The 13,803-nt window shown below is 43.2% G+C and overlaps 1 protein-coding gene across 1 annotated transcript; it reads left to right on the plus strand.

Annotated features, from left to right (window-relative positions):
- The first annotated feature begins 9,245 nt into the window (after positions 1–9,245).
- On the plus strand, positions 9,246–13,550 carry LOC139187836 (uncharacterized). Its single transcript, XM_070804440.1, has 3 exons — positions 9,246–9,627; positions 11,086–12,232; positions 13,349–13,550. The coding sequence occupies exons 1-3, from the start codon at positions 9,246–9,248 to the stop codon at positions 13,548–13,550; spliced, it is 1,731 nt and encodes a 576-aa protein (XP_070660541.1).
- Positions 13,551–13,803: the final 253 nt, after the last annotated feature.

Here is a 13,803-nt window from a genome sequence, read left to right on the forward strand (position 1 = left end):
GAAGGGTCGGCTTTCAACAACCACAGAAAAATCAACTCTCCCACTCTCTCTTTCTACTTCACGATCGCTGCCATAGTCGATTTGGAGGCAATGTGAGCGCCGATTCATGTCCACCGCGGACGTGAGTGATGTTTATACTCCATCATAACTCCACTGTTGCCACGGTAGGGTAAATTAACATTCTCGCTGAGCAACTCCAAGTAATGTGTCTTTTGTTGAACAGTATTTTGTAGAACACAAAAGAAAACATTGATGACGTGATCTCAAATCTAAATGGTTGAAAGTAGGACATGTTAAATACTTTACTTTTACACACGGTTGCACCGGCCTTCTTCCTAACCTAGTGGATATGTGTGCAAACATGGTTCCTTTGGGATCTGGGTTCGAAGGTTGGTGTCCATCAAGATGGTGAATGTGAAGATGATGATCCACCAAGGAAACATGCATACATAATCTTTCAACAAAATGAGGTATTTCAAAATACCTCTGTTTTTTTATGCCGGATTGTTCGAGTTTATTTTATTTTTTAGGTTAACAAATAACAACAACAATCATACCTCTTTTCGTAAGGAGCGTGTTAATTAGAAGTATGAACACATGGATTGTTCATAATTATTTTTTTGAACAAACGATATTTTCTACATTAAGGGGAGGATGTGAGTTTAGCCTCACAATGAGTTAGCAATTAAGTGGTTCAAATTTGCTTTTGGTAAGAATTAAACGAGTTTATTTTATTTTTTAGGTTAACGAATAACAACAACAATCATACCTCTTTTCGTAAGGAGCATGTTAATTAGAAGTATGAACACATGGATTGTTCATAATTATTTTTTTGAACAAACGATATTTTCTACATTAAGGGGAGGAGGTGAGTTTAGCCTCTTAATGAGTTAGCAATTAAGTGGTTCAAATTCGCTTTTGGCAATAATCAAACTTAAGAAATCTCACTTACAAGTGAAGAAAAATATCACTAGACTGCAGTCGAAAGTACCAAATACATGTTTACACTAAATCTCTTGGTCATTGGCATAGCAGAATATGTGTATCAATCGCTAGTGTGCCACATCTAGATACTGCTATTAGACAAGATTGTGAGAGAAATTGCGCTTTTGACTTCTAATCAAGTTGTTGTAGATCAAGTGAGGCAATTTTTCAGCTTGATTTCGTAGGAATGACCACGATGGTAACTCATTAAATTACGCATGATATATTTGGGTTTAAAGTTGGGTTGGACATAGGCAGGTTTGGATTGGCCCAACCCAAATTGCACCCTAGTAATGGGACATGTCTAAGGCTTTAACCAAAACTAATTCGACCATTAACGTTGGGTTAGTTTCAAACTTCGGTTTGCGGCCCAAGCTGATCGAGGGCATATATATTGAAATTAACATTTCAACTAATTGCCCAATGGGCTACACCTACAAGCCGGCAAAAATTCATAAATAAGTTCGGGTCAATGTATATATATTTCTCTACATTTTTTTTAAAATGGTGATACATTTACGCTAAGAGATAGGAGATTTGCGATATGAACTATAATGGGTCAGTAATAATAATTTAGTTTAGATCCACCATCAACAAAAATAGAATCTAAAATTTTTCACTTACACTATGTAAAAAATTATCACTAAGTCGTAGTGCTAGCCTCTTATATTCCCTTATTAATACAGGAAAATAGAAAGACCATTTTTGTATTACAATTGTATACCATATGATGTGACATTTGAACTTATCGCATTAGATATTGGTTATATATTATTTGCCACATCTGAATTTATCTGAATTGTACACCATTGTGGTACCACAAATGTGATTCCCTTATTAGTACTCTTAAGTAAAGAGTGTGGTTATTATAGACATTAAGAAAAAATAAATTTTGGTAGAAGCGAAAGTTGGGGAGGAGGAAATTGAGCTTAGATACACTCAAATTACGAGCTCCTATAAGGTTTAAAATCCTATTATTCGAAATAAAGTTTTATTTATAGAGACAAAAATTTCACTATATTTCAAGAAATTCTATTAGTTTTTAAAATTGTCAAGGAGAGACAAAAACATAAAAACAACTAAAGCCCAGCTAGAAGCATGGAAACAATGTTTTAAAATATCAGTCATGCCCCTAAGGCTTTAAGGTTGTTAATAGAACTCAGCCTGCACACCTCCAACAAAATTAATGTGTCACAAGGTCAACCCATCCTCAACTATTTCTACAAAATCAGTTTTGAAACTATATGTAGAATCAATTTGTATCTTTTATAACTAGAATAAGTTCAACTCATTCTCGACAATTTTTTTTCCAGGATCAATTCAATCAATCATCGACCATTTTTGTAGAATTAGTTCAACCCGTCTTCAACCCATTTGAATTAGTTCAATCATTCCACGACCATTTTTTGCAGAATCAGTTCAACCCATCTTCGACTATTTTTGCATAATCAGTTCAAACCGTCTTCGACAATTTTTGCAGAATTAGTTCAACTGGACTTCGACAATTTTTGCAGAATTAGTTTAATTAGTCCTCGACCATTTTTACATAATCAATTCAACTCGTCCTCAATCATTCAACCCATCTTTGACCATTTTTGTTGAATCAGTCCCATCTGTCCTCGACCATTTTTGTAGAATCAGTTCAATCCATCTTCGACCATTTTTGCATAATCAATTTCAAATACATATAGAATCAACTTTGTATACTTTTTTAGTATAATCAATTTGTATATTTTTAGTATATTCTGCTTATAACAACATAATACCGACATGATTGGGAAAGGGAACAGTGTCAAGGGGAGGGTTCATTGCTTCCCATTGTGATTCTATCAAACCTAAGGTACATTGGGTCCTTTTTCTTGAAAGTAACTATAAAATCACGTGAATGGTGCCATCTTACCTGTTATTAGAACAAGTGGTTAAAGATTTTTTCTCTACTAAGGCTTTTAACCATCTAAGGTGCTTTATAAAGAGGGAAATGACTTCAACTTGTGTATGCATATATCATTCATTCCACATAAAGGATAACGGTTTCTCTATCACATAATGAAGATGTGAAGAACTTATACATCAAATTTTAAAATTCAATCAATTCAATCTCAAAAAAATAAAAATAAAAAAAAATATTTCTGGATGTCCTTAGAGTTGTTGTTTCTTGCTGTCTAGGGTGTTCCAACACCTTCCTTTGTTTGAATTTGATTTTTTTTGAAGAGCTATATAAGAAGGAAGTAGGGACGACGAGAGAATCCACTTAATAAAATTGTTCAACAAAAACAACAGTTAGGGAAGACTAGGAAAGTTTGTTCCTTCCTTGTAATTTCTCAACATTAATAACCCAATTATCAACTTGCTTCAATAACTCTTCTTGTGCATTCTTCTTCTTACTGATAGCGAAGCTCTTTTTTTTTCCTTTCTATTATAATATAATTTTGTTGAAAATATTTTCTTGGGCTAAAACGTAGAAGTAGGCTATCAGATGAGTAGATAGAGATGGAGAGAGAAGGAAAAATTGGGCAAATATTTATGGAAGAGAAGGGGAATAAAAGATGAATGAGATAGAAGTGTGAAAAGACTTTACCACTATAAAAGGTATTTTCATAACTTAAAATCTAGAGAAAAAAGGCAATAATGTCATCTTCCACATGTATTAACTATGAGACCATGATTTTCCAAGGCCGAAGTAAGGTTGATCTAAATATTGTTACCTCAGAAGTCCGATCATGGACTTACCAGCTTCGGGCGAAGCTATATCATATGGAGCATGGTACCACCATCACTCTACTCTGGGACACTAGGTGAACTTAAGTGACTTCACTGGATGACCATACTTGTTCCGCAAGATACATGATCTAATCTAGATATGGATACAATCAGATCCTATAAGTCTTGGAGTCCCTACAATCTAGGGATAGGCGTGCGCCGCAAGTAATCACAACTCCTAAAGTGGATGCAATATCAACTTACTAGATATCCTCTAGGATTCTCCCGGCTTAGAACGAGGATTCTATCATAAAAAAGTCTTTCTCCCACGGTATAAATACATTCATCTAGGGTTCATCTACAGTAACGTAATCTATACACTTAAATTCTCTTGCCCACTGGTTGAGTCTCAAATCATTTGGTGACTTAGTTTGCTTATGGTTATTTTACTATTTTGTAGGTTGCTTAGGATGACTCGGATTAGTGCTCAATCACCGCCCACGGAAGTGTGCATATTTGGTTCTAACAATTGGTGCTTTCATTGATAGGGAACCCATATTCTCCTCTACCAGACCACTCTGCTCCATGGAGACCACGCCCAAAAAATCCTTGTTTGGGCAAACCATAGGCCTGAATGAAGAATAAGCCTCTTTTATCGACTAAGTCTGGGATGACGTCCTAAAGGTACATACGTCTGTGAAAAACCTGAAGAGCAATTTACAAGTCAGAAAAAGAATGAAGCTCGTCGGGCTAAACCAGATAATGAAAACTATAGAGGATGCCTTCGCCCTATTTGAAAGTTCTGCTCCACATCAAGAACGATTGTGTAGACATCGAAATTTCGGTAAATAAATGTTGTCCGATAAATCAAAGTGTCAACGCTCATGTATTACATAAATTTTACACGTAGCGTGACTCAACGAAAATTGAAATGAGTTGGAAAAGTCATCAAATAGGACACGTGTCAACACCTGACAGAAACGACTTATTTCATCTGGGATATTATATTCAAAATTAGGCCTTGGAAAATTCTATAAATACAAGCCCATTTCATTCATTTTGGGAAACCAATTCATATTACACCTTGAAGCTCTGAAGCTCTGAAACCCCGAAGCTCTCAAGCATCTAGGTTCCCGAAGAATCAAGAAAGCCTTCTTCGTTCTTCGTTCATCGTTCTTCCAAGATCAAGCCCCAACGGCCCTTTGGATCAACAATCATCCACCAATTCAAGATCAAGCCCCGACGGCCCTTGAAGAAAGTGTTCTTCGTTCTTCGTTCATCGTTCTTCCAAGATCAAGCCCCGACGGCCCTTGGATCAACCATCCACCAATTCAAGATCAAGCCTCGACGGCCCTTGAAGAAAGCACCATCGTTCATCATCCGTTCATCCAAGATCAAGCCCCAACAGCCCTTTGGATCAACAACGTCGACAAATCCACACATCCAACCGTTCTTCAAGATCAAGCCCAAAAGCCCTTGAAGATTCGTTCATCACTGTTCTTCAAGATCAAGCCCAAAAGCCCTTGAAGATCCGTTCGTCACTGTTCTTCAAAGATCAAGCCCAAAAACCCCCTTTGAAGATCCGCTCAAATCCACCTTCAAGATCAAGTCTACGGCCCTTGAAGAACGTTCATCCTTAGATCAAGCCCAACGGCCCTTTGGATCAATCGCACATCCACAAATACACACCTTACGGAGATCGAATCAGAGGATCAAAATAGAGAGAGATTGTAACCCAAAATCATCAAACACAAATATTTGTTTGTGCACGTTTGTTCTTGTCTCTTTCGTTTCAGGAATTTTCCGTGTTCACAAATTGGCACGCCCGGTGGGACATCTCTACTTCTCATCTTTTCCTCCGTTCAAGGAATATAAGCACACTTCCAAAATCAATGACGTCAAGGAAGGCTCAAGCTGTTCCTATAACCGGTGCAAAGAACAAAGGCGCCCTCGTCGCAAGTGGTGTCACGTTGGGTATCACGACTCGAAGCAAAGCAAAAGCTACTTCTGCCACCTCTTTCACCTCTGCATCAACTCTACCAGGGGAACGAGAGTACCCCAGGCGCGAGCCTGTGATCACCTTAGCCTCACTAAGGGCACCAAGGGGGGAAAGACCAAGGGAATACTCCGAATCCATGCTCTCCGATGACGATTCAAGCGGCAGTTCAGCCATGCAAGTCATGACCGCTGGAGCAACTTCAGTCGAGGAACAGCTTGCTCAAATGAATGAAGCAATCGCAAGACTAACTCGAACTGTGGAAGAAAAAGACTCGCAAATCACGGCATTAGTCAACCGACTGGAGGCGCAGGATAGCGAGAAACCCGACCCAGAGGATGATCCACTAAAGGGAGGAGCTGGCGGACACGAAGAACCCCCGGTGAAGAAAATCGATGGGAAGCCGAAACCAGACCAAGCAGCGGCACTCATGGGATCTCTTTCTATCCAGCAGCTGCAAGAGATGATCACCAACACCATCAAGGCACAGTACGAAGGGAGCTCATATACCTCCGGGTTGTACTCAAAGCCGTATTCAAAGAAGATCGACGCCTTAAGGATGCCGAGGGGTTATCAACCACCAAAGTTCATGCAATTTGATGGAAAGGGAAACCCGAAACAGCACGTTGCCCACTTCGTTGAAACTTGCAACAACGCAGGAACCGAAGGGGACTACCTCGCCAAGCAGTTTGTGCGCTCGCTGAAAGGAAACGCCTTTGAGTGGTACACGGATCTAGAGCCTGAGTCCATCAACAGTTGGGAGCAATTGGAGCGGGAATTCCTCAATCACTTCTACAACACCCGCCGCACTGTGAGCATGCTAGAGCTAACAAGCACAAAGCAGTGGAAGGACGAGCCAGTCATGGACTACATCAACCGATGGCGTAATCTAAGCCTCGACTGTAAGGACAGACTCTCCGAGATTTCTTCAATCGAGATGTGCATCCAGGGCATGCAATGGGGTTTACAATACATCATTCAAGGTATCAAACCACGAACTTTTGAAGAATTAGCCACCCGTGCCCACGACATGGAGTTGAGCATCGCTCACCATGGAAAGAAGGAGCCAATCACCGATTTCAAAAGGGATAAGGTGTTCACTTCAAGAGCAGACAATCATGGGAAAAAGCCCGCCAAGGAAGCTTTTACCACTAATACCACCCCTATCAAGACCTCGTCCGCGCCCGTCAAAATCTCTTTCAATAAAGCAAGGGAGATAAAAAAAGGTGAGCCTTCCCACACCCAAGATAGGTACAAAAACACCTTGAGGGAATTGGAGCAAAAGGTATACCCTTTTCCGGACTCCGACATGGACGCAATGCTGGACGACCTACTGGAGAAGAAGGTGATTGAGTTACCCGAATGCAAACGCCCTGAAGAAATGAATCGCATCAATGATCCCAAGTACTGCAAGTACCATCGTATCGTGGGTCATCATGTGGGCAAGTGTTTCATCATAAAAGAACTCATCATGAAGTTGGCACAACAAGGACGGATTGAGCTCGACCTAGAAGACACAGCTGCGACGCACACCACTACGGTCGTGTTCGGATCCTTTGATCCCGTGCTTCTTCAAGAAATGCCTGACCATGCTCGGCAATACTCAAACCACACTGCACATTCTGCACCACCGTCACTGGGGGCAAGCAACCAAGACGCACCTACTGACGATGACAGAGGATGGACATTGGTGACCTATAAGAGGACGAGGAAACCAAAACCGCAAGCTATAAAGCAAAAGGGGGAACAAGGGAGAAAGCACCGCCGTCGCAGCAATAGGAAGCCTAAGAGAAACATAGGAGCTGCCAAGCCAATATATGCTGGGGAACCTGCGGAGCAAAAGCCACGCATTCCCGTTTCATTGCACGAGTACTTCCCGGAGGACTTTTTCCAACATTGCACTATCACTGCATGTCACGTGGTCGAAGTAGAAACGGAAGAACCCTCAAAGGGTAAAATTGTCGTCGCTGAGGGAGAAAATACTCCGACACCTGAAGAAGGTCTGCCAATACACTTTAGCATCAAGGAAGCGCTACAATTGCCAAAGAAGATACGAAGGGCATTGGCAACGGTTTTAGCGAGTCCAAACGACCACGAAGTGCAAGAAAGTAAGAACGAAGGCTTGAGGCCTCGGCCACACGAGTGTGCCACATGCTGTGCCACCGAGGACACAATCCATTTCGCCGACGAAGACTTGTTGCTAGGATCCAAGCCTCACAACCGACCTCTCTTCGTCTCTGGGTACGTAAGGGAGCATAAAGTCAGCCGCATACTTGTGGACGGCGGGTCAGCCATAAATATCATGCCAAAGTCAACAATGACCGCAATCGGCATCAAGGTGGATAAACTATCCCTAAGCCGTCTACTAATCCAAGGTTTTAACCAAGGAGGACAAAGAGCGATGGGCATGATCCGAGTGGAGATGACCATTGGTGAACTCAAGTCAAGCGTGATGTTCCACGTGATTGATGCAAGAACTTCCTACGGTCTGCTCTTAGGAAGGCCTTGGATCCATGCGAACGGAGTGGTACCGTCCACCCTTCACCAATGTTTAAAATTTTACCAAGAACGAGTGAAGGTGATCTATGGCGACACCAAGCCATTCATCGAAGCCGAATCACATTTCGCAGACGCCAAGTTCTACATGAATGAAGACACGGTGCCCGAAACTCTTCCAAAAGAGATTAAATCCATGAGCAAAGCAGCGTCTAAAAAACAGGAGTGGCAAGCTATACCCAAGAAGCAAGAAGAAGAAGCTATGCCATCTTCAAGCAAAAACGACGATGAGCTTTCTAAACCTGCAACAACCAGAGGAAGTAGGACGACCCCAAACGGACCAAGCGTACCCGTCTTCCGGTACATCCCGACGTCAAGAAGAAAGAATGGTCAATCCCCGTTCGAAACTGCAACGAGCAAAGCCGATGCACAGCGGCACATAGATAATGTAAAGTTGCTCAAAACGAATGCAGTTTTGCCTCTGACCTAGCTAGGTGACACTAAGGTTGCAAAACCATCACAAGGCTTCATAAAAGGCCTGCCAAAGGGGGTAGAACCAAGCTTTCTCCCAACCAAAAGGACCGAAGAAGGTTTTGATCCAAACGCCTACAAACTTATGTCAAAAGCTGGGTATAACTTCACCTCCTCTGCAAATTTGGGAAAGAATGATTTGAACACCGTCAAAGACAACGAACGTGATCTCACTAAAACTCAGAAGAGGTTAGAGAAGCATGGTTACGGGGTTAGCAACAACAAAGCTGGGCTTGGCTTCACACCAAATGCACCGGTGAAGATCTCCAGCAAGGCAAAAAATGCTAGCGCTCAACACATCAGCGTACGCATTATACAAGATAAAGAGGAGCCTCAACCTGCCCCCCGGACATCAGTATTGGATAGAATGAATTGTTCAAAGCCCAGAGTTTCGGCACCTAAACTCATTAGCGGTCAAAACAAAACTTCCGTCTTCAAAAGGCTTAACACGTCAGTATCTCGAGGCTCTGTTTTCAAAAGGTTATCAAAACCTAAAAAGCAAAGCAATACGACCAGCTTTCCTCCACGACAGTCAGTTATGGAAAGACTTGGAGAAGCCAAAGAGCCTTCCAAAAGGAGAAAGACGACACCAGAAGTAGAAGAGATCGATCGCCTGGCAGAAAAGGATGACGTTCGAAGTTCTATTCCTTCAAGAATGAAGCGCCAAGCAATATTGGAGGTTAACACAGTTGGATCACTGAAAGTGAAAAGGCGCACCATCATTCACACTGGACAATCTTCATGCCAACTAGCTCGAGAGGTTAACACCGAAGACGAAGCCCAAGACGTCTTCCACATCACAATCCAAGAAGGTGAAGAAGATGAAAGCCTCGAAGAAGATGTCATTGCAGCACCGTCACAACTCGAAGATGGGGGGCAAGCCACAGTTGACGATCTCAAAGAACTCAACTTAGGCACAAGTGAGGAACCGAAGCCTATCTTCGTCAGCGCATTACTAAGTGCAGGCGAGATAGAGAAGTATTACCAGCTGCTATTAGAGTTCAAGGACGTCTTTGCTTGGACCTACAAGGAAATGCCCGGCCTCGACCCTATCATTGCTGTGCATCATCTTGCAGTCAAGCCTGGAACGCGACCAATAAAGCAAACTCAAAGACGCTATCGATCCGAGCTCATCCCACAAATTGAGGCCGAGATTGACAAGTTGATCGAAGCAGGCTTCATTCGAGAGGTGCAATACCCCAAGTGGATCTCCAACATCGTCATAGTCCTTAAGAAATCTGGACAAATACGTGTTTGCGTGGACTTTCGAGACCTCAATAATGCTTGCCCAAAGGACGACCTCCCCTTGCCAATCATTGAAATCATGGTGGACGCAACCACTAGCCATGAGGCACTATCATTCATGGACGGCTCTTCTGGATACAATCAAATTCGTATGGCTCTTGAAGATGAGGAACTAACAGCCTTCCGCACTCCAAAAGGTATTTACTGCTACAAGGTGATGCCCTTTGGTCTGAAGAATGCTGGAGCTACATATCAACGCGCAATGCAGAAGATCTTCAGTGACATGCTACATAAGAATGTAGAATGTTATGTAGACGATGTGGTGATCAAGACAAAGAAAAGATCAAATCACTTGAAGGATTTACGAGTAGTGTTCGAAAGGTTGCGAAAATACAACTTCAAGATGAACCCGTTAAAGTGTGCATTTGGCGTCACATCTGGAAAGTTCCTTGGCTTCATTGTCAAGCATCGTGGCATTGAAGTGGACCAATCAAAGATCAAGGCCATTCAAAGCATGCCCGAACCAAGAAACCTGCACGAGTTGAAAAGTCTACAAGGTCGGCTAGCCTTCATCAGACGCTTCATCTCCAACCTTGCAGGGCGTTGTCAACCGTTCAGTCGACTCATGAAGAAAGATGTCCCGTTCGTATGGGACGAAGCATGCAACAATGCTTTCGAAAGCATAAAGAAGTATTTATCAAGTCCACCTGTCCTGGGGGCACCTGTACCAGGGAAACCGCTCATATTGTACATTGCTGCTCAGGAAAGTTCAGTTGGAGCACTCTTGGCACAGGAAAACGAGGCCCAGAAAGAAGGAGCGCTCTACTACCTCAGTCGAACGCTTACCGGCGCTGAATTGAACTACTCCCCAATAGAAAAAATGTGTCTGGCCTTGATGTTTGCCATCCAGAAGCTCAGACATTACATGCATGCTTACACCATCCACTTGGTTGCTAAAGCTGACCCGGTTAAATACGTCATGTCTAAGCCAGTTTTGACAGGGCGACTAGCTAAATGGGCATTACTTCTCAATCAATACGAGATCATCTACGTCCCAGCTAAAGCCGTCAAAGGACAAGCGCTAGCAGACTTCCTTGCCGACCATCCAATCCCAGCCGATTGGAAAATCTCAGACGACTTGCCTGACGAAGAGGTGTTCTGCATCGACATATTCCCGACGTGGACGATGTTCTTCGATGGATCTACACGAGCAGACGGAGCAGGGACAGGAGTAGTATTCATGTCGCCACAAAGGCAAGTACTACCTTATTCATTCCAGCTAAGCGAATTATGCTCTAACAACGTCGTTGAGTACCAAGCACTGATCCTCGGGCTCCAAATGGCAATCAACATGGAAATCGCAGCCCTTGAGATATACAGCGACTCCAAGCTCATAATCAATCAACTCCTGACTGAATATGAGGTGAGGAAAGATGACCTCATTCCATACTTCCGGCTGGCAACGCGGTTGCTACAAAGGTTTGAGGCCGTAACACTAGAGCACGTGCCTAGAAAAGAGAATCAAATGGCAGACGCTCTCGCCAACTTAGCCTCGAGCATGACATTAGGAGAAGACGAAGCTACAAACGTGCCAGTCTGCCAAAGATGGGTAATCCCTCTTGTCACTGAAATAGTATTAAGTGATACAAACGTTACTTCAATACTTCCGGTCAACGTTGAAGAATGGAGACAGCCTCTGATCAACTACTTGGAGCATGGAATGCTTCCAGACGATCCGAAACGCCGCTCTGAAGTACGTCGACGAGCATATCGATTCCTCTATTACAAAGGGACACTCTACCGGCGATCTTTTGAAGGAGTACTACTGAGATGCCTAGGCGAGGAAGAAGCAAATCAAGCCATGGAAGAAGCACACTCAGGAATATGTGGAGCGCACCAGTCCGGACCAAAGCTTCATTTCCAGCTCAAAAGAATGGGTTATTACTGGCCAAGCATGGTAAAGGACTGCCTGGAATACGCCAAGAGGTGCCAAGCCTGCCAATTTCACGCCAACTTCATACATCAACCGCCTGAACCATTACACCCCACAGCTACTTCATGGCCATTCGATGCATGGGGATTGGATGTCGTGGGACCAATTGCGCCAAAGTCATCTACAGGAGAGGCTTACATCCTGGCTGCAACAGATTACTTCTCTAAGTGGGCTGAGGCCATACCCCTGAAGGAAGTCAAGAAGGAAACTGTCGTCTGTTTCATCAAGGGGCATATCATCCATCGATATGGGGTGCCTCGCTACATTGTCACCGACAACGGAAAGCAGTTCTCAAACCGACTCATGGACGAGCTCTGCGAGAAATACAAGTTCAAACAGCACAAATCCTCCATGTATCATGCTCCGGCCAACGGTCTTGCAGAAGCATTCAACAAGACATTGTGCAACCTCCTGAAGAAGGTAATCGGTAGAACAAAGAAAGACTGGCATGAAAGAATAGGCGAAGCCCTATGGGCATACAGGACAACATATAGAACGCCTACCCGAGCCACACCTTATTCTCTTGTATATGGCGTAGAAGCTGTTCTACCACTCGAAAGTCAAATCCCCTCGCTAAGGATGGCTATACAAGAAGGCTTGACTGACGAAGAGAATGCAAAGTTGCGTCTTCAAGAACTGGAGGCACTGGATGAGAAGAGACTCGAAGCCCAGCAACACCTGGAGTGTTATCAAGCGCGACTTTCTAAAGCCTTCAACAAGAAAGTTCTCCCTCGGTCTTTTCAAATGGGAGATCTCGTCCTTTCATTGCGTAGGCCTATCATCACAACTCACAAGACGAAGAGCAAGTTCACGTCAAAATGGGATGGACCATACGTAGTACAAGAAGTCTACACCAATGGCGCCTACTTAATCATGGCGGAAGACGGCTTGAAGATCGGCCCTATCAACGGCAGATTCTTGAAGCACTACTACCCCTGAAAGGCAACAAATTCCTGCTCCTTGTTCGCACGAGCCTAAACTGCACGAACCAAAGCTCCTCGCCTGCACGAGCCTAAACTGCATGGCACAACGCTCACGGTCTGCACGAGCTGAAACTGCAAACGGCACAAAAAAAAAAAGAAAAAAAAAAAGTATTTTGAACTACGTTACGACTTGATCTCTTCTTTGGAGGGGTACGTAGGCAGCTCGAATATTCAAAATTTGAGTTCAGTCACACCAAAATAAGGAATAAAAATTTTATTAAAAGTTTTAATGCTATTACAATTTCTTTGTACCAAAAAAAAAAAAAAAAAGAAAAAAAAAAGGGAGATATATGTTTTATGTATTTACAAAAAAAGAAGAAAAGAAAAAAAAATACATATGTTATTATGTATTTACAAAAAAAAAAAAAAAAAAAAAAATAAATAAATTCAGCAAGAAGGCACTTGATTGTGCCTGTGAAGCCCAAAGCCTGTGCAGCCCAGGCCCAGCTCTCTTAGTCCATACCTCATCCCCCCAGGCCCAGCTCTCTCAGTCCATACCACAACAGATTCCGTCCGATCCGCAGCAGCAGCCGCCGCAGCAGTGGATGATGAGCTCGCCGAGAAGCAGCGACAGCAGATTCAGCAGAAGCGCAGGAGACCCAGTCTGCGCTTGAGACGCTGATGAATGGCGACTGGGTGATGACTGGAGAACCGGAGCAGAGGCCTACCTCGTCAATTCAGAAGGCATGTTGCCACTTCCCATTACAGCCGACATGTCAACTCGATCGGCGAATGGGTGACCAAATGCTAACCAATCCTTTGCCGCTCGACCCAACCAGTCCGAACCCATCAAGCCGCACTCTCCACTCTTCTTTCTCAAAAGCAAAGGATCCAACTCTCACTTCAACTACGACAAGTCGTCGTCCGGTGCTGCT

Source organism: Malus domestica, chromosome 09 (assembly GCF_042453785.1).
Source record: "Malus domestica chromosome 09, GDT2T_hap1".
Taxonomy (NCBI): Eukaryota; Viridiplantae; Streptophyta; class Magnoliopsida; order Rosales; family Rosaceae; genus Malus; species Malus domestica.